The sequence below is a fragment of the Andrographis paniculata genome, unplaced genomic scaffold (assembly GCF_009805555.1).
Source record: "Andrographis paniculata isolate CXL003 unplaced genomic scaffold, ASM980555v1 Contig21END, whole genome shotgun sequence".
NCBI classification, from domain to species: domain Eukaryota; kingdom Viridiplantae; phylum Streptophyta; class Magnoliopsida; order Lamiales; family Acanthaceae; genus Andrographis; species Andrographis paniculata.
The window spans coordinates 1,921,378-1,943,246 of record NW_026137502.1 but is presented as its reverse complement, the minus strand read 5'-3'; the positions used below and the strand labels follow the sequence as shown (position 1 = coordinate 1,943,246).

Here is a 21,869-nt window from a genome sequence, read left to right as displayed (position 1 = left end):
TCCAATAAATTTGGCTACTGCGAATGAATTGAGTGAAAATGATTTAGTATTTGGTTAGTGGGGAAGTAGCAGCACTGCCGCAGGGAAATAGAGGCTGTTTAAAGCAATGCTTCATTGCATACCATACCATACAATGTAGCACAATCATGTAGTATATGTTAAGACAAATATAAAGTCAAAACACATTTCTTCAAATTGCATCACAACATCATACTAAATGATACATTTGATTTGTGGACATTCAATCCCTTTACCCCCAAAGCAACTTAACTATCAGACCATTCATTAACCCACAAAATTGACTCACAGCACACACACTATACACATCCAATTCAGGTTTATGCTAATAAGATGACATCTCATTTCACTCTCTACTCTCTTCCCTCACCAAGAAGCCACTGCGCAAGATGTGTCAAGTATGGCTTTGCGCTCGAACCACTGCTCAACATCGGTCCTAAACTCCCAAGCTCTCTTGCAAACTCCTTTTCAAATTTCCTGAAGGTAAAACAGAGAGCATCATCGACAAAACATACATGAGAGAGAGAGGAGAGAATCTGTTCGGACATACAGTATAGAATCGATGACTGTTGCATTTTCAGATGCCATTCCCCGCTTCTGAGATGACGTTCTTAGTTTCAATTGTTTGTATTTATCTACGGCAGGGCTATCTGTCCCAGGCGCATCAGCTGAATAAGTTAACAACCATTGAGCTGCCGCTGCATATTGAAGGCATATTGATTTCATTTTCTCCAGCTTCTGCATTTCAAGAAAGTTATTGATGAGAAAAGAAACCGAGAGCAGTGCAGTGCCCTCACCGTGCAGAACTATCATGTGTATAATTAGAGGCACACTTCAGTTTATGACAAGAGAACACTTCATTCAGAAATGCGGTTTGCGTTGCACAGGAAAATAAATGCAATTTCAAAATGTTCTAACAAGGGGATGAGATCCTGGTATTTTCACATTCATATATATGAGGAAATAGCATTATCTATGGCGAAATCCAACACATACCTTGAGAAGAACAGGTGAAAGAAGCAGGCATTCCCTCAAACACTTGTCTAGGAAAAAGTCGTGGTATTGTATAACCTGCCATCAGGAAACTAATGTATTGACGAAAATCTAAAAGCCGCTCTGGGATAAAAGATTACTACTTTTACATTTGATTCTTAGAGAAATGAAAACAAAAGCTACTCGAACAAGGATGATTAACAGATAACCTCCTACCTCATCAATGCTCTTTGCAGTCTGGAGTTTATTACACATGACATGCCAATTCGGCTCAAGAACCTAAACATAATGAGCAGAGTAACACCATAACAGGAGATCAATGCAAAATAAGGCAATTATAAGCTCATTTTTGCATGTAATCTATTTCTAAGGCAGCCGGCATCCTGAGTAGATCTAGGCTAGCACAAAAATATATAATGCAATGGCATATTGACACCTACCTCAAAAGTTAAATAATGTAGCAGACTGTTGATAAATTTAAGCATGTTCCGGCACAGCAAAGACGAAACAGAAATCGCTATTCCTTGCATATCAACTCGGCGTAGACCCTACAGTTTACATCAGTCATGAGTATCATTTGTGTGCTGCTAGTGGGCATAAGCCAACAGATTGATGAACTCATACTTGATGGAGTTGCCATGCTGCACAGAGTTGCCGATTCACATGCTTGCAGTGAAACAGGCAACGAAAAATTAACTGATATTTTGTCAAAGCCTTTCTTGAGATAACCAGAGATAATGGCCATTGAACCTGAAATAAATTATACAAGCCAATTAAAACTGAAATAATGTCCCTTTGATGAGAACAAGACAATATTACAGAAAAAAAAAAAAAAAAAAACCTTGAAACTCAATGAAAATGTTTCCAAGCCTGTAATGCTTATTGGCTCCTCTAGATCATTGCTGCCAGAAACAACCTCAGTGATTGGAATATCTTTGAGAATGTTCAAACTTTTCAACAGAGTAGTCCTTTCCTGGAAATATATATATATACATTATCAGGCATGTGGTAAATATGGTTGATGATTTCAAGTGATACATAGGCTGCATTGCAAAATAAAGCACTTACTATACAGCACGTCAAGTCCTCATGATATGGATCTGCTACAGCTGCCGACGATCGCAATGCAAGGTCCAGCAAAGACTACACAGAACATGAGAAAACGTTAGAAATTGATAACAATGCTTCACTCTATTAGAATATTTAACATTTTATCTTGAATAAATTATACTCCCTCCGTCCAATTTCTATTGTCCTAAAGTATATTTGCACAATTTTTTAGGTGATTGTCTTTTTGTTATGAATTGACAAATTTGCTTTTGATTGTATGGTAGAGATGAAAAGTAATAAATGAATGAAGGGTAAAAATGTAAAATTTGTGTTAAAAAAGGAAATAGGACAATAGTTGTTGGACGTCCCAAATAGAAAAGTAGGACATTAGTTTGTGGACGGAGGGAGTATATAGTTTTCTCAAGGGAGTTTTAATATATGTAAAAAATAAACACCTGCAGTTTTTCAGCAGATATTTCGTCGGGCTTTTTCAAGAGTTCTTCCCGTGCTATATCCATAAAGTGAACCAAGAAATCACCCTGCAACCCCAATTGAAAAATATACATAATTAGAGTTATCCTCCAAATGTTAAGCTCACATCCTATTAGGCAAGACAGTATTCACTCTAAACAGAAAATAACAATGGAATTGTCAGAACCAGATATGGCCATCAAATAAAAAGTTTTTCAGTCAAAATCCAACACCACCAAACACAAAATAGCAGTAAACAATAAGAAATATAACACCCACACAAATATAAAAGCTCCTTTATCATGTGATAGCTTCTTACTGGCAAGCCTTAGGTTAAAACAATTAAAGGCATTATTCAACACAGGCCATACCTGATCAAGAAGCAGGTAATGCTTGATGGACCTTAGCTTTCCCATTAAGTCATACTGCAGTAGAAATGAGAAATCATCAAACAAAATAAAGAAAATGGGTTTTCACAAAAATAAGAAAGCAATCAACATCAAAAAGAGAGCCACTTTGTTTAACCATACCTTTTCTTTTATAAGATTCAATAATTCACCACTAGCAAATTCATAAGCAGCTTTTATGCACTCAAGGTAGCGATGATTAGACCCAACAGTCGTCAGTTTTAAATTTTCTGCTACAGGAACCTAACAAAACAATATGATCAATGGCCAATGTACTTAAGCTCAAAGAATAATGAAAATACAAAAATTGGTTAGTCTACCTGAACACCATATCCACATTCTCTCATAACATTTAAGTACTTTCCAGTAGTCAAAATTGTTTCAGCAGCATTTGCAAGGAAACTAGGGATATCATCCTTCAGACTGTAACGCTGATGCCAATATTTGGCATCATAATCTTGTTTGAGACTTTCCTGTTAGAAGTAAGATAAGGTCATACTCCATAGCTTAAGTCTGGTGTAGGGACTTATAGATGAAACCATACCTTTTCAAGCAATTTGTTCTCGGCAATAAAAAACTCGCCATAAGGATCATCAATTACACCCTCATAGACCCACCTTCAGTTAATTTGAAATTTCTATCAGAAATAAAACCAACTAGGGAAAAGAAGATAACTAATATCTTGAACAGAAAAATGTGGGAAATCACCAGTTAGTTGATTGTCATAATTCGCACACATTATTTTTCATTTAGAAATGCATTGATATGTCAGACAAAGTTTTGTTAATGTGAAGATATCTTATCATTTTTTTTTTCTCCAAATTGTAGTGAAAAAGACAGCATGTAAGTTAAAATAAAATATAATAACCCACTGATAATTTACTGTTCCTCTAATCTATAACTATAGAAGGATCTTCCTTCCCATGGAATGTAGAATGCAAACCATGTCTTTATTTCTCAGGCAAATTTCTTCATTTACACTTTGCAGACAGTTAAGATATTTTAATTTCCATTCAAATATGCAAATAATCCCTCACCATCATTAAACCGCTATCAATACCATATTGGTGCAATTTCAACAGCAAAAATACCTCTCTAATATTCCAAGATATGCCTGGCTTGCACATTGTGTCATCTTTTCCAACAAAGACCGGACTACATGATCACCAGCCATGGCCTTGGCCTGGATTTATTGAACAAATATGGTAGTCATGGAAACCCCGTAGAAACACTAAAGATTATAACTGCGTTGCAGTTTCTTACCTGACTCTGTAAGAGGTTAAGAACAGCAGACCCAATACAATTAGTGGCTGAAACTTTCTTTATCACAATGGATAAAGCTTGCATTGATCCCATTATAGGCTTCAAGACATGACAAAAACAAATCAAGAGACCTTGGTATTATAGAGAAAATATTACAAAGAAGTTACGTAATGGAAGTCAAACCTGACAATAAAACCATAATCCTTGGACAGAAAGTTTCCCCAAGCGAAACTGATGTTCAAGCTGAACCACCATGGCTTGGTAATCCTGAAAAGCATATGAACTTGGCACCATTTACAGATTGAGGAATTGAACCGGACATACTATCAAATACAATCACATGTTCGGAGATAAAAATTGATAATTATGTAAAGAGATGATGTAATTGAACTAAACAGTTTGATAATTCTAACTAAATAAATGAGATATATAATATATAATACTCCCAATTTTAGGTGCTTATCACAGCAAGTAAAATGCAAATTGTCTTTGCATGATATTAGTTTAGCCCCCACCAATTAAGCCAAGTGCTCATAGTCCACAAATGCTAAGGGCTAGAAGACAAATAATTCTCCTTTACACCATTTTTGCATTTAAGTGTATTAGACTATCCCCACAATCAAAGTATAAATTACAGAAAAACAGATGTGAATCTGTAAACTTGTCTTCATACAAATTCCTTAAAATCTTAAAGAAGCAGAAATGTATCTGATTGAGTTTCGCACTATCAACAAACAGGATCTCAAAGAATATATATTTATAACATAAGCAAAGATGAGAAAAACCTACAAGAAGTAGAGTTCTGAGTGCAGCGGCAAAAGCATGATTAACAAGACCACTCTTGAACAGGGACCTTGATTCGACAAACTGATAAATCAGTAAATAGCTCTCACAAAGAGGAAATAAACGTTTTGCAGATTCCTGGAATTATTAGGTCGATGCAAATAAGTCAGAGGAATTCCAGATTCCCTACCAAGCACATGAAGACAGCTTCCATGAAAAGCAAATTACATTCATGCCATGAAAATAAACAGAAGTCCCAAAACACATTTTCTTGCCTGAAGTGCCAAATCCATAGATGGATCGACCTGGAAGGTCATACTATCATCTTTCCCATGGATTCTTCGAATTGATATATATCTTCCTTCAATCCCAACTAAGGCAGACAGTAGGTCATCAATCACAATCAATTCCTGAACACAATTTAAGCATACAGCTTCACATAATTGTTCAAGGGGCAAAACAGTAGTATTTAAAAAGAAAAAAAAAAGAAAAAAAAAAGTGTCAATCAAGTAATGCAGAAACACAGGTGACCTACTAATAGATAAGCCACAGCATCCATAATACATTCTTTTCATGTTTCCAGTAACACATGAAACACTGTATCTCACACTGTCTAATAAGCCAAAGAAATTTAGAGTCACCTGAATTGCGGCATGGTAGCACCCTATGGGCTTCTCCACTCCAGAGCTTCATGTAACAACAACAAAACAAACCACAAAGAATGTCGATTTGATTATTAGTCACATACACTAATATAGGGACCTTCAAATGAGAATACTTATTAAAACTTGTAAATTCATTAATAATAATCCAGATGAAGGAGGATAACAACAATAACTAACCAATAACAACTTAAATAGCTTAGAATCTACCCCAAAGAAAATGAATTCAATCAAAGCATACCCGAACAAATCATTCTTTGTCTCAGCAGATCTCGATTCCTAGACAAACACCTTTAGCAAGTAACTCAAACTAAAATAATTACATAAATTAAAATATGATGTGAAGAATAGAAAGAAACAATAAAGTAGTACTCCAAGAAATGGGTGAAATCGGCCGGTGAGGAACGGACGATCCACGTTCCATTTGGGAGTAAGAGGGCTGGCATCCATGGAGCTCTTCTCTTCTTCTCTTCTTCTCTTCTTCTCTTCTGCCAAGCTTGAAAACCCTACCACACCTCAGTAACCTTTAGTGATCAAAAATTTAAAATTCACTAATTTAACGACAACCCATTGCCCATTGGGTTCCAGTTCCAGACTTGCCCATTTGGTTTCGAACCGCGGTTCGACAGTTTATGAACCGACGGTTACGGTGCGAACCGAAACCGGATACAAACCGAACCGTAACCGTCGTTTGGACGGCTCGGACTCGGTTTCGGTTTGGGATTTTTCGAAACCGCAAACCGCAGATTCAAACCACCGGTTTACGGTTTGAACGGCGGTTTGTTTTTTTTTTTAATCTCTCACCATGGCAGGGAAGCAGAGGAAAGGAGGAGAAGGACCTTGGAAGAAAAAAAAGGAAAGAAATGAGAGAAATTGAGGAAGAGGAAAAACCTGTTTGTGGGGCTCAGGCGCGGCTGCAGCGTCCTGGAGTGTGAATGTTATACCTATTAAACTGTGTGTATTTTATAATAATATTATTATATTTATAATTAAAATTTAAAATATAACAATAATAATATTAATATACATATAAATAATTATTAATAATATTGAAAAGTAATGATACTATTAATATTTTTTTATTTATATTTTATATTTTATAATTTTTTATTATATAATTTAAATTATTTTATTATCTATTACAATATTTTTATAATTTAATTATTTACTATATTTATTATTTTAATTATTGTTATATTGTAAAAATTTAATTAATTATTCATATATATGATTTTTATATAATAAATAAATAATAAATATATTTAAATAAAATTTAATTATTTTTAAATAAAATTCAAATTTTTTAAAAAATAAAAAATAAAAATAAAATATTAAAAATAATATATATAAGCGGCAGTTCAAACTAACAGTAATAGGCGGTTTTTAAATCCAGGTCGGCGATTTATAAACCGTAATTAAAACCGTCAAATTGCAATCGAAATCGTCATTCGAATGATTCGATTTCGGTTTATATTTTGACAAACCGTAATCGACGGTTTGTAATAGTAACTGGCGGTTTTAACCGTAACCGGCAAGTCCCGTTCCACCGCTGTCCGAACAGCCGATTCCGGTTCAAACCGGTGAACCGGAAACAACAATAGAAAATCGAAAAACGTCGGTTACGGGTAAAACCGAGACCGTGATTCCTACAGTTCGGTTTCGGTTAAATGATTTTCGAATCGCGAACCGCCGGTTCACGGTTTGAATCGGCGATTCAGACGTCATTTACATTTTATTTGGACCTGGGCGGGGCGGCGACTGTGGGGGAGGAGGAGGAAAGAATATGGAAGAACGGATAGAATTGGAGAAAAAGAAAGAGATACAGACAAACCTGGTGCGGCTGCGCGGCGACTGTGAAGAAGTTGGAGGAGAAAAGAAAGAACGCAGAAGAAGATGCGGATTTGGCTGTGGATATGATAATTAGGGCAAATTTGGATTTTGCTTCTTTATCAAAAATTTTCAGCAAACTGAACACAAAGCAAACACACCAGTGTATTTTACAATAATAATGAGCCTGTTTGCAAAGTAGGCTGTTTCGGATTGGGGAACACGGTTCTGTGTTGTTTTTTTTTTATTTGTTTATTTTTAATTATAAATATAAAAAAAAAAAAATTATACTCCTTCCATTGCTAAAAAGTATAGGTAAAAAATATTTTTGCTTTTGCGAGTGTATTAGTGTAAAATGTAGTAAAAATTGTGTAATAATAATGAAAGAGTAAGGTAAGACTATTGTTTTAGGACGGACAAAAATAGTAAACAAGACTATTGTATTGGGACGGAGGGAGTAATAATTATAATGGAATATAATATATATATATAATTTTTTAGAGAATAAAATTTTTATAATATAAATAAATAAAAATTTATTTATAAATATATATGTAAATATATAATAAATTTATATGAAATTATACGAATTATTACACATTTATATTATTATATTCATTTTCATTAAATCAATACACATTAAGACTCTCTAAACTCAACCCAAACTCAAACACAAAAGAAACCTATAAATTCAAACTCACTTCAAAATTCAAATAAAAATCAAACTTAAACTCAAATTTCTCCAAAACCCCCTAAAGAAACACACCCAATATATTTATTAGTAAAATTATCTCTTTGTCTACAAAAATCCGACAAGGAGATTAAGAAAAATAAATATTTTATTAAAAAAAATATAAAATTAAAAAGATAATTTAAGGTATTTTTGAAAAGTAAATTAGAAATTAAAAAAAAATGAAGAGACAGATGAAATATATATTATCAAATTTTTATAAAAATAAAAATAATACTCCCTCTATTCCTCCATCCCGATAAAGATGATACTTTTTGTTAAGCACAAAAAATAATAATAATAAATAATGGCAGTGGGATTCTGGACGGGTCTGGATATAAGTTAAATGACCCAGAAGTCGGGTGCAATCGGACAGATGCAAGGATCGGGAAGGAAGAAAGGTCGGGCGGAGTCTGAAAAAAAGTGTACCCAAGTCGGGTAAACCGTAGATCGGGTGAAAGACGAAGTCGGGCAGACGCGAAGGTTTGTCAAGAGAAAGGTCGGGCAAGGAAGAGGTACGGACAGATGCGGAGGTCTGTCCAGAGGACAGTCTGTCCTTCTAAAGAGATAAGGCAAATAGAGCCGGTCGGTTGGTCCGTGGTCGGGACCACATTTGGTTGGTCCATGGTCGGACCAATTAAAGTCGGTCAAAGACGGAGGGCGGCTGATGCGGAGGTCGGCCCAAATGATGTCGGGCGAAGAAGCAGGTCGGGCGAATGGCATTTCTGGGACGGTTTAAGGCGTGAGAGGTTTGGGGAGGTTGAAGGAAGTTGTAACACGTGTCAATTGAGGAGAATTTGATGGTCGGTTGACAGCGGTTGCTGTAACCGACCAAACGGCGGTTCAAACCGTTTTCTTCAAAGGCTATTTAAGGATTCAGATTTTCTGAAAAGGCATCTTCAATCAACTTCAACAAAGCAAAGTCAGATTTGGGGATCACCACTTTAAATTTCAGTCTTTTATTTTCCAGTTTATTTTCTGTACCATACAGTGTTTAGAGATTCCTAATCTCAGGCACTAATTAATCAAGTTTAAGGATATTTTTTATATCTTTGAATTTTACTTTATTTTTGTTGAAAAATTACATCAACAAATTGGCGACCACAGTGGGAGAAAGGCAAGATTGCTGATCCTACATCAACACAAAATGTCATACAACTGAGGTCTGGCCGAATCATCAGAAAAATCAATATGGCAGGCACACAACCTCAATCATCATCAGCACCGGTGGGAGAGAATGTTTCACCACCAGTCATGCCAAATCCAGGGGAGATTCCCCCACCACCTACTGATTGGTTGTCTTATATTCAACAAATGAACAATCAGCAAACTATGTTTATGCAGAACATGTTGCGTGAACAACAAAATCTAATACAAAACATGGTGGATCAGGCATTCTTCAGATTCACCCTGTATCCAAACATGCTTCCAGCCGTGTCACCTGCTCGTTTTCAGGCGATTTTTCCAGGATCAACGTTTGCAGGGCCAACGTACGTTGACAGTACGTTTCCAAGCGTCACAACTTTCAACCGAACAGATATGGGGAAGATTCCTCTAACTTTCCCAGATAATGTTCCTTTGGGACCGAGGGTTGATAATACCCAGCCGAATGAGAGATTAGGAGGACAGACTCATAATCCCATTCCAACCGAACCAGCCTTCTCTAGGGAAGAGAGGTTGGGGGAACAGACTCATAATCCCATTCCAACCGAACCAGCCTTCTCTAGAGAAGAAAGGTTGGAGGGACAGACTCATAATCCCATCCCAGCCGAACCAGCCTTCTCCAGAGAAGAAAGATTGGGAGGTCAGACTCACGATCACATTCCAGTGTTCGACCATATTCCACCCAGAGTAGATCCGGAGGATATTGCTCAAGTTCTGCGGGTGCATTTCGGAATGAATCCGCAAACGGTGAACAGGCCGGTTTACCAGAGGCCATTTCCAGAAAGGATCATTAACGATCATCCTCTCCCGAGAAATTATAGGCCACCAGACTTCTATTCTTTTTCGGGAGAAGACGGAGCCTCTACCATTGAGCATGTGGGTCGCTTCACGGCTCAATTGGGAGAAGTAGGCAACAATACGTTTCACAAGTTACAATTGTTTGGGTTGTCGCTCACAAAAACAGCTTTTTCTTGGTATGCCAGTCTGCCGCCTGGACAGTTGCGAACTTGGGAAGATTTAGAGGCAGATTTTCATGCAAGGTTCTTTAATCCTCTGCCGACAGTCTCACTGATAGACCTTCTGGAGATCACGCAGATGCCGGAAGAGACCGGCTACCAATTCATAGAGAGGATGCGATTGATGAAGGGACGATGTCCTACGATGATCAATGAAAGCGAAATGACCAATTTGGTGGTCAGGAACATGCATACCAGACTTCGCGAGGCCCTGACAGCCCACGACTTTCAAGATCTGGCCAGTTTAGCATCCACGGCAAGAAGGTTAGAATCCTTTTTTACAGAAAATAATCATGACTTCCGTCAGGGGGGAGATGCTGAAGAGATGGTAGTGCAAGATCGATCAATGTGCAGACCACCACCAGTCCGCAATAAATGGAGGTCGGGTCCAACGTAGCCTCAGAAGATGGAGGTCGGATCTGAGGCTGATGTAGCCTCAGATGCTGACCTGCAAACTCCTAAAACATCACTGAAAGTGATGTTTAGGAGTCTTGAGGAGGAGGCTTATTGTTAAGCACAAAAAATAATAATAATAAATAATGGCAGTGGGATTCTGGACGGGTCTGGATATAAGTTAAATGACCCAGAAGTCGGGTGCAATCGGACAGATGCAAGGATCGGGAAGGAAGAAAGGTCGGGCGGAGTCTGAAAAAAGGTGTACCCAAGTCGGGTAAACCGTAGATCGGGTGAAAGACGAAGTCGGGCAGACGCGAAGGTTTGTCAAGAGAAAGGTCGGGCAAGGAAGAGGTACGGACAGATGCGGAGGTCTGTCCAGAGGACAGTCTGTCCTTCTAAAGAGATAAGGCAAATAGAGCCGGTCGGTTGGTCCGTGGTCGGGACCACATTTGGTTGGTCCATGGTCGGACCAATTAAAGTCGGTCAAAGACGGAGGGCGGCTGATGCGGAGGTCGGCCCAAATGATGTCGGGCGAAGAAGCAGGTCGGGCGAATGGCATTTCTGGGACGGTTTAAGGCGTGAGAGGTTCGGGGAGGTTGAAGGAAGTTGTAACACGTGTCAATTGAGGAGAATTTGATGGTCGGTTGACAGCGGTTGCTGTAACCGACCAAACGGCGGTTCAAACCGTTTTCTTCAAAGGCTATTTAAGGATTCAGATTTTCTGAAAATGCATCTTCAATCAACTTCAACAAAGCAAAGTCAGATTTGGGGATCACCACTTTAAATTTCAGTCTTTTATTTTCCAGTTTATTTTCTGTACCATACAGTGTTTAGAGATTCCTAATCTCAGGCACTAATTAATCAAGTTTAAGGATATTTTCTATATCTTTGAATTTTACTTTATTTTTGTTGAAAAATTACATCAACACTTTTTATTTGGCACGAAAATTTAGAAATGGTGCGTTTGATAATGAACTGATAGCTTTTAACCTAACTGTTAGCTAATTCAATTAGTTGGTTTGATTAGTTGATTCAATTAATTGATTTTATTAAAATATTGAATAAAATAATTGTTTCACATTAATTATTCATACGATAGACATTTATATATTATTTTTTTAAAAAAAATAATAATTTGGCTCATTTTAGTTTAGAATTTTTGTTACATTAATTATTAAAAATTATAAAAATATTATAAATATTTATATTTATATTTATTTTTAAATTTGAAAAAAATATTTTTGTTAAAAAACAACAATAACTTTATATTAAAATAGTATAAAATATAAGATAATAAATCTTATATATATTTATTATGTTAATTATTATTTATTAATTAATTATATTATATTTATCCTTGATCTAAAATTTATATAATAAAATATATATAAAAAATTAATAATATTTATCTTTTCTAAAATCTTAATAGATTTATATATTTTACAAATAAAATAATTTATGTGTAATAAATAATAATAATAATTATTATATTACATTTAAAAAATAAAATTATAATTTAGTAAATAAAATGTATTAAAAATAATTAATAAATACCTCAATAAAAAATATTTATATGTATAAAAGAAATAATTAATTTTTAAGAATAAATAAGTAATAAACAAAAGTAAAGTGAAAATTGCTCTTTTGAATTTAAAAAATTCTTTCAAAAAGTTAAAAATTATTTAATAAGTAAAAGCTCTTCAAAAGAGCTATTTCTCAAACACCCCATAAATAAAGATTAGTTATTTGATTATTAATATAAATTTAAAATATGAGTTTAAATATCTCAATAAAATATATATAATATGGATATCATTTTTATAGAAAATAAAATTTTATATAATATAAATAAATAAAAAGAAGTTTTATTATTAGTATAAATTAGTTTTATAAAAAAATAAGAAGTTTTAAAGATAAATAAAAATATTTGTTATTAATAAATTTACTAAAAATAAAAATGATCATTTTTTTTTGAAACGGACAAAAAAAAAATGAACGAATAATTATTAATATTAATAAAAATAAATAGTTATTAGAAAAAAGTAATAATACAAAGTTTTTATATTTATACTTTGAAATTTGGAAATATTACTATTATATAATTATATTTAATTTAAATTATTTTATTATGCGATACACTAATATTTGTATAATTTATTTTTATTTATTTTAATTTAAAATTTTGTTTAATTACTTACTAAATTTATTATTTTTATATTACAAAAATCTAATCAATTATTCTTTTTGTCCCTGGTCACATGACCTATTTAGTAAGGAATACAATATTTTAGTTAGTGTAAATTAAAAAATTATTAATAAAAAATTATAATATTATTTTTATTTTTTTATATGAGTAGTCTGGTTGATATTTTAAATATTATATCTCAATAAAATATAATAGGAGTATAATATAAATATTATTTTATAAATAATAAATTTTTATATAATATAAATAAATAAAAAAATATACTTATTTATTTATAACTAACTTAAAATTAATTTTATAAAAAAAATAAGGAGTTTTAGATATAAATAAAAATATTTGTTTATTAAAGAGAGATAGAAATAAATGAGTTTTGAGTTGATTCATATACGATGTTAGAATTTTAATTAAATTGATTTATATTTGTTAAGTATGTTTAAAATGAATAAATTTACTTAAAATAAAGAATTAATCTTATTTTAGGTAACGGATAAAAGAAGAAAAATGATAGGGGCCGTCCTAAACATCATGTAATATTTTCTTTTTTTGTTTGTTCCAAATTCACTGCAACATTTTCAAATTTAGAAATAATTAATAATATTTTTATGCATATATTAATATACACTTCACTTTATCCCATCATATTGCTCAAATAAAAAAAAAAACAAATAATCATTTCTCTCTCTAATCACATCACTTAATATTTAAATTATCTCAAATTACCATACTTAATACTCCCCACCTAAATTTTCGTGCCAAACACAAATGTTTGCACGATGTTTGGGACGGAAGGAGTAATTTTTACGCAATAAATAAATCATAAATATAATATATATTAAATAATTTTTAAACTGTAATCCCAACTCTCATTCTAAAAGTTCGATTCAAATATTTAACCATCTATACATTAAAATTAATTTTGTAATTAAATTGCAATTTAATTTTTCATTAATTCTTGCAATTAAAATTATAAGAACACTCTCCTATTTGACACGAAAAAATAATATACTGATGTCCATTCACCTTCAACATCGTTACGAGGCTATTTGGTAAGCAGTAGTTTTTAACTTATTGAAAAACTTTTAATTGTTTGACCAATAAATCAGTTAATTTTAGTATTTGGTAAATTAGCATTTTCAATTAGCTTATTGGGTCAAAAAAATTAATTTTGAAAAAGCTTATTGATAAATTATTTTTTTATTTTAATTTTTCTTATTTATCTTTAAAATTAATTAATTCTTTCGCATATATTCATATTTTTTTTTATTATACTATTTATTAATTATTTAAATATATTTTCTTTTAATAACTTATAAATTCATATTTATAAATTTAAAATAATTACTTTTTATATGTCAATTATTTTATTTATAATTTTTTTTTTTAAAATTGTTTTAGAATAAAGATAATATAAAAATATTCATATTATTGGATCAATTATATAGCATTTTAATCACATTTTTACTAAAAATGAATATATTTATTTAAAATTATAAATTTAATTTAAATATATATTAATTAAAATTAATCTAATAAAAATAAATATTCTAATAATTTTTGCTCTTTTATATTTATACTATTTCTAATTAAAAAAATGTATTTTTCAATAAATTTGTATTAATTCTTTACAAAATATTTTTAAAATAATAAAAACAAATAAAATTTTTCTAATTTTTAAAATTAATAATAAAATTATAAAAAAGTCTATCCACCGAAAAAACTCAACTAAATATTTTGAAAATAAAATATAAATTATCTTTAATTGTCATTTTATGTATAAACAACTAATATCAAACCGCTATTTTATCAAATACTTTAATACAAACAATTAAATGAATCTAATCGAATCAGCTAACGGCTAACGGCTAATCGAATCAGCTAACAACTAACATCTATCAACTAATGCCAAACACACCCGAAATCATTAATCATCGCATTCATTATATTCCTAAATAATAATAATAAAAAAACCCTAATTCAAATGTTGAATATTGTTATAACTCTAATTGCAATAACTAAGGACTAAATTATAATTTAATTATAAAATTAATTTAGATAAATTATATAACAATTCTTTTATATTTTATTAAAATGCATAAAAACACTTGATATACATCGTAATTATTTAATTTTTATACAAATAAAAGAAATAAACATATTAAATAATTTTTTAATAAATAAAAAAAATAATTGACTAATCAATTATAATTTTTTGGAGACAAATTATTATATAATTTTTACAAAAATTATAAAAATAAAGGATTGATTAGTAATTTATTTATTAAAAAAAATATTTAAAATATTTTACTTATTTCATAAGTATATACTTGCATAATTAATTTAGGTCCGAATTTGTTTGGGGGATTTGCCCCTAAATCAACTATTCATCTAATTTTTTCTCCAAAAATATCAAATTAAACACCTTTTTTATTTTTAATACTCCGTTATACTAAAAATTAATTTTACATTCAAAACATCACAAAAGTATCTATTTATATCACATCATACAACTATTCAAATTCAAAATTTTTACTATTCAAATCCCAATTCAAAATCCAAACTCCAAAACAATCACACCCCTAATTAATTTTAATAAAAATAGAAAGCCACATGGCACTTTTTAATTACCCTACCCCTCTCTCTACCATGTATACTGTCCAATCAAAAAGTGCTATGTCGTTTTTTATTTTTATTAAAATTAATATTGTAATTAAATTGCAATATAGCCATTTATTAGTTTTTCAATTACAATTTTATAATACTCTTTCCATCCACTTACAATGTACACATTTATTTTTGACGGTGTTTAATAAATAATAGTATTTTAATTATAGTTGGTAGTTAAAAGTAGTGTAATAACATTTTTGCCCTTATTTTTTTTTGGTGTAAAAGTAATGATGTGAGGTGAAGTAAGGATATTTCTAAGAAAAAATAAGATATTTAATTAAATATTTACTTTGTAATTGGATATCTGAAAATAAAAATATGTATACTTTCTAGCTGGGCGGAGGAGTAACATTAAATATTTGAGTTAGGATTTTTTTTAAAAAAAAATCTAGGAATATTTCCAATGTCATAATTTAATGATTTTGTAATGATGTTGGTCGTGAATCGACATCAAGATATTTTTATCGGTGATGTAGTGCAATTTAAATCGAGCTCAAATAATGAGTATTGTTATAATTAATGAAGAACTAAATTACAATTACAACGTTAATTTTTTTAAAAATAATTTTATTTTCTATGACATGGAAATCTCCGGCCAATAATTTCTTATATTTTATACTCACAATAAATATACTCATTTAAATTTTTATTCTCATATTTATATATATACATATATTATTTTTTAAAATTATATTTTTTATTTTATAAATAATAATAATAATAATAATAATAATAATAATAATAATAATAATAATAATAACTATTTTTTTGTCAATACTTTGATTTATTAATAATATATAAAAGCGAAAGTTATACTTATTATTTATTATTTAATTAAGTCTAGCTTTAATTTAATTTAAATTTTAAATTTTATTATCAAATTATTTTTGTATAGTATTTTTATTATTATGGTTATTATTAGTTAATTGATAAAATAAAATATAGAAACAATAATTAAACATTTTGAAAGGAACATTACATTGCATTACAAATATAATGGAACTATTCAAAATTAATAAAATCAAATAACTTAATTATTCATCTAACCAAATGTTTGTGAATATATTTTTAACCAAATTTGTTTTGAGTTGTATTTGATTGCTTAGAAACTCAATTATTCCAACATTTTTATACGTAGAATATGACTTACTTAAACCGCTAATATTATCTGTCCCACTTGTTCAAATTGAGTTATATCATAATAATGCAGATATATATCTCTTTTATTTTGAACAATCATATTATGAAAAATAATACTGTATTTATTATCTTATTAAAAGATTAATATCCCAGATGAGTGACGAACGTTTAATAATAGCAAATTGAGGTTGCAAAACACCAATAACACATTTTGTATCCTTTCGAGCAGACATTGTGCAAATAATTGCATTTTAGATCATTGAGACAGATGAATAGATTAGATAAATTTCGTCTATGGAGAATATATTCCATCCATAAGATAATATCTTGTACCATATTGGTGACCATTAACAAAAATTTACTTCTGAAATAATAATTCAAAAGGGCATTATAAAAATCGGAGATCGATCTAGTATATTAATGTCTTTGCATATACCTGGTGCTCCAAAAGAATAATGTCAAATCCATAGATTATACGATGCAATATATTCTAATACGATAGTTTATTTGCCATGAACTCCACGTGAAAATTGGTCTTTCCAAGCAGTTCGACAATTTTTCTACTCCTAGTGCATGGAATCAATATTTTTCATTATTATTGGAAAATCACGTTCTCCTCCAACATATAATAATCGTTGTAGGTCTTTTGCATTTGACCTTCTTAAATATTTCTCACGCAATATTGAAATGATTCTTTCAAACCAAATTTTTTACATACATTCTTGTTGTACTCTCTCTAATACGAATGTAATAATCTACAACATCAACAACTATACCAAAAACCAATACACGTAAAATAACCGTTCATTTTTGTATGGGGATAGACCAAGCATTTCTATTGCATCTCGACGTTGTTGAAACTTTTTGTTTTTAGACGATCTACAATTCGCAGAAAGATATGCTTTCTCATTTGAAATCTACGGAAAAATTGAAAATCAGTATATATAGAATTTTCAGAAAAATAATCGTTGAACAAACGATTATAACCTTTTTTCACGATTCATCTTAACTTATGTTATTTGGCGAGATCGATTTTCCTCTTTGTAGTTTGTGATAATATTTTGAAGACATTGAAATTGCATTTACAAATTAAAAGAAATCACATCCGGAGTCCAAAACTTGAAATAGTTTGAAAGAAATTTATTTTATACAACAAAGTAGTTTGTTACATATATTTTTTGAAGGGAAGTGTAGTGTAGAAATTTTACCAAGATAGAGTATTTATAGTTTATATTATATGAAATATATAATATGGTAATAGTAATGATGTGAATAATAATAAAAAAATATATTGAAAAATATGTACATAAGTAGTACAATAATAAAGTTATTTTGATGACATACATGATATTATTAACGATCTGATATAACAATGGAGGTGTGTTCAAAGCTAGATAGTACAATGATAAATTATAATGTGATCTAACAATGCACAAAATAAAGTTCAAACAAGGCAAAAATTGAAATGATTTATCACTATTATAATGACACACAATTAAATTGATATGATTAAACAATACAATCAATAAAGTTCAACTTGATAAAATTTGAAATGATTGATCACTATTACAATGACACACAATTAAATTGATATGATTTAACAATGCAATTAATAAAGTTCAAACAAGATAAAAATTGAAATAATTTATCACTATGACAATGACACACAATTAAATTAATATGATTTAACAATACAATCAATAAAGTTTAACTTGATAAAATTTGAAATGATTGATCCCTGTTACAATGACACATAACTAAATTGATATATTCTAATAATGCAATTAATAAAGTTCAACACGACAAAAATTGAAATGATTGATCATTACTACAATGACACAAAAATATTGTAATGTGATATAACAACACAATCAAAAAATTTTAACAAGACGAAATTAAATTGATACTCCTTCCGTCCGAATATAATAGTCTTATTTTTTATTTTTTTCCGTCTCAAAATAATAGCTTATTTTCATAAATAATCATATCATCATAAAATTATCTCAAATTTTGCATTATTATTATACATATGTCACTACTTTTACACTAATACACTAACAACTGCAAAAAAAATTTGCACTCATATTTTTTACCAATTATCAATATAATATCAATATTTTTTAAATACCGTGCTCAACACAAGTGATACTATAGATCTTAGGACAGATGATGTATGATTTAACAATTCAAGTATGTGCAACACATAATATACAAATAATGTAAGGCAAAACTGCTTATATCCCCCTGTGGTTTGGAAAGTCGCCGCCGTTTCCCCATGTACTTTAAAAACGGTGTAGTACCCCTTTGTGTTTTAAAAAAGCTTGCGTCTAACCCCCAAACAACAAAAGTTAACGGAAGGTGGAATACACGCGTGGAGTAAGCGAGTAGACTTGCTGTTGCTTATCTTAAACTACCCAAATTCCCTAGTTTATCCTTCCACTCCCATTAAGTACAACCATTCTCTATCAATCGATCGAACACAACAGAAGCAAACCCAGAACACCCCGAATCCCCTCCTCGACGCTGGTCAACCACTAATTTCCGATTTTCAGGTAGGTGTTTGCAAAATAGATGCGATGTTTTCATTTCCACCTTCTTCCTTGGTTTCATTTCCCTTAATTTTTTTTTCATGTGTTTTTCGACATTAGAATATGTCCACGCCACCCTCAAACACTATCCAACAGCAACCAGACAAAAAACAAATATTCAATTAACATAATCAATTAATTTCGTAATTAGACGCAACCACTGACAGGGTTTTCGGGTCACCATACAATATGTATAAAAAGCATAACATATGTACAAGGTGTACCCCGAATTCCACTTCTATGACAAGTCGATGAACTTATCAACCCGAAATTGTCCAAAACCCGTAGAAAAATACTCAAAAGCCCACACCGTAGAAAAAGAAAAACGCCGAAAAGCCCTAGCCCTAACACAAAAGTCATTCAAAATCGATCGAACTCGGTGACTTACAAGAATTTGGGTTCGTTGCTACCATTTTCTATGATAAATCGATGAAATTTTTGATGAGAACACCGCCGTTGGATCAATGTTCAAACCTGTAATCGATTTTCTCGTAGGTGGAAGAAGAACTTCGAGTCGGGCATAGTGATGGGGGAGAGGTGTGGGTGGATAGGGATAGGAGAGAAGCTAGGGAGAGAGAAGTGATGAAAGGAGTGTTAAGTGAGTTATTTAAAGGAAGGGTATAACGGTCCATTACAAAAGATATTTAACGTCGTTAGGTCAAACTGATCAAAGGGGAGAGTGTGCGAGGTTTTTGAAAACACAAGGGAGTACTACGCCGTTTTCAAACTTTTTATGAATCTTTTCATATAGTAATGGTACCGGCAACAACGCATCCAACAAACTTGCATAAACTCTAGAAAAACTATCTTTAATTTCAAACAGCTCATTTATTTACACAACTTGTCCAATAACACAAAGGCACTCTCATGTTCTTTTCTTTGAAAAAATTTCACTATCATATATTTATTTATATTTAATATATTAATTTAAAAATGATCATTTCAATTTAAAATTTTAAGCAATATTTACATAAATCTTTTGAAAATTTTATACTCCTTCCACTCTTATCTAAATGGATTATTTGAAAGTTTTGTAATAGATAAAAAAAAATAATACTACCTCCGTCCATAAGAAAAGTACCATTGACTTTTTTTGTGTGTTAATTTTTTAAGATTAATTATTATATCAATACATAGTACAAATCAAGAGAAAACGACAAAAATACCTATATTAGTCTTTCATAATACAGATATAATAAAATTTGTCAAATAAATTATACAAATATAAAAATATTTTTAATGTTACGTACAATGATGCAAAAGAAAATTAGTGTTGATTTTATGGGACGGAGGTATTAATATTTTTTTTTTTGGCAAAATAGCAAAAAAATCCTCTGTGGTTTTCGAATTTGCTGGAAACCCCCTGGTTCTAAAACTCCAAAAAAAACCTCCACGTGGTTTCCAAAATATTGCAAAAAAATCTCCCATCCGTTAGGATTTAACGGTGGTTGTATTTTTGTATAAAATTACTAAAAATATCCTAATCACTATTTTTACAGAATCTTCCTCCTTTTCCTTCTTCTTCCTTGTTCTTCTCCGTACTTTTAAAAATTAATTTCAATTCTTTTTTTTTTTCATTTTAAATCAACTAAGCATAACCAAATTTGAAATCGATCCCAAATTTATTGTTCATTATAGATTTCTTCTTTTGTTTTACCAAATTCAGAATCTAAGAAATCAATTTGACATCAAGATTTGAAATCAATTTAAGAAAGAAGTGAAAGAATTTGGTGTTGTTGATTGCAGAAGAAGAATTGAGGAAAAAAGAAGAATGAGGTAGAAAAAATAAAGAATAAAAAAAATCAAGGGAAAAGAGAAAGAAAGAAAAAAGAAAAAAGAAAAAACAAGGTTATTTCTTTTCTTCTTCTTTCTTTTCTTCTTCCTTCTTTCCTTCCTTCCTTCTTTCCTGCTTCAGCAGTTTTTACTGGTCGTCTTTTCTTTTCTTATTATTTTTCAATTCTTCATTCTTCAAAGAAGAATTAGAGATGTAGAAGAAGGAAAATAAAAATAGAGAAAAAAAAAGAAGAAATAACAGGATAAGGCTGCGGGGCGTGAAAAAGAATCAGAGAAGAAAGAAGAAAAAAATTGCGAAAAACCTGTGTGTGAAGAAGAAACTGGGGAAGAAGAATCTCTTGGGGAGAAGAGAAGAAGAGATAAGAGAAGAGAGAGAAATACATTAAAAAATATATAAATAGGAGTATAACGGTCAAATATGATAAAATTTAACGGCATTTTTTCAGCTAATTCGGAAAATCATAGGGAGATTTTTAGCTATTTTGCATTTTTTTTTTTTTTTATCAATACAAGTATGTTAAATGATATTTTAATATTAATGTATCATTATTTTTACTATAATAAAAAATAAATACTTTTAAATAATAAAAACAAAAATATAAATATAATACTTCCAGCGGAAAAATTATTATTATCAATACATTAAATATCTAATTTTTAAAAAATAATTTAAAATGTAATATTAATTAAAATTTTT

At 30.6% G+C, this 21,869-nt stretch overlaps 1 protein-coding gene across 4 annotated transcripts; it reads right to left on the bottom strand.

The window, feature by feature from the left end:
• Positions 1-170: 170 nt before the first annotated feature.
• LOC127244814 (gamma-tubulin complex component 2) lies at positions 171-7,670 on the bottom strand. 4 transcript variants are annotated; one of them, XM_051265326.1, is made up of 23 exons: positions 7,479-7,550; positions 6,539-6,571; positions 6,020-6,143; positions 5,889-5,926; positions 5,627-5,672; positions 5,261-5,395; positions 4,992-5,123; positions 4,386-4,469; positions 4,203-4,301; positions 4,031-4,122; positions 3,484-3,556; positions 3,260-3,412; positions 3,063-3,182; positions 2,904-2,957; positions 2,517-2,600; positions 2,080-2,154; positions 1,853-1,984; positions 1,636-1,761; positions 1,452-1,559; positions 1,228-1,290; positions 1,015-1,089; positions 569-756; positions 171-495 (listed from the first exon to the last, which is right to left on the bottom strand). In XM_051265326.1, the coding sequence occupies exons 3-23, from the start codon at positions 6,095-6,097 to the stop codon at positions 372-374; spliced, it is 2,079 nt and encodes a 692-aa protein (XP_051121283.1). In that variant the 5' UTR covers positions 6,098-6,143; positions 6,539-6,571; positions 7,479-7,550; the 3' UTR covers positions 171-371. The 4 variants fall into 4 exon arrangements, with proteins under 4 accessions (XP_051121283.1, XP_051121280.1, XP_051121281.1 ...); XM_051265323.1 differs by lacking the exon at positions 6,539-6,571 and having other exon boundaries at positions 6,020-6,153; positions 7,475-7,670; XM_051265324.1 differs by lacking the exons at positions 6,539-6,571; positions 7,479-7,550 and having other exon boundaries at positions 5,889-5,938; positions 6,020-6,454.
• Between the last annotated feature and the right edge of the window lie 14,199 nt (positions 7,671-21,869).

Coding starts and splice junctions, on each gene's coding strand:
- LOC127244814 (XM_051265323.1), bottom strand. CDS start 6,097: ATGGATGCCAGCCCTCTTACTCCCAAATGGAACGTGGATCGTCCGTTC. Junction 4,302..4,385: donor GATTATGGTTTTATTGTCAG/GTTTGACTTCCA, acceptor CATGTCTTGAAG/CCTATAATGGGATCAATGCA. Junction 4,123..4,202: donor TTAACCTCTTACAGAGTCAG/GTAAGAAACTGC, acceptor CAATAAATCCAG/GCCAAGGCCATGGCTGGTGA.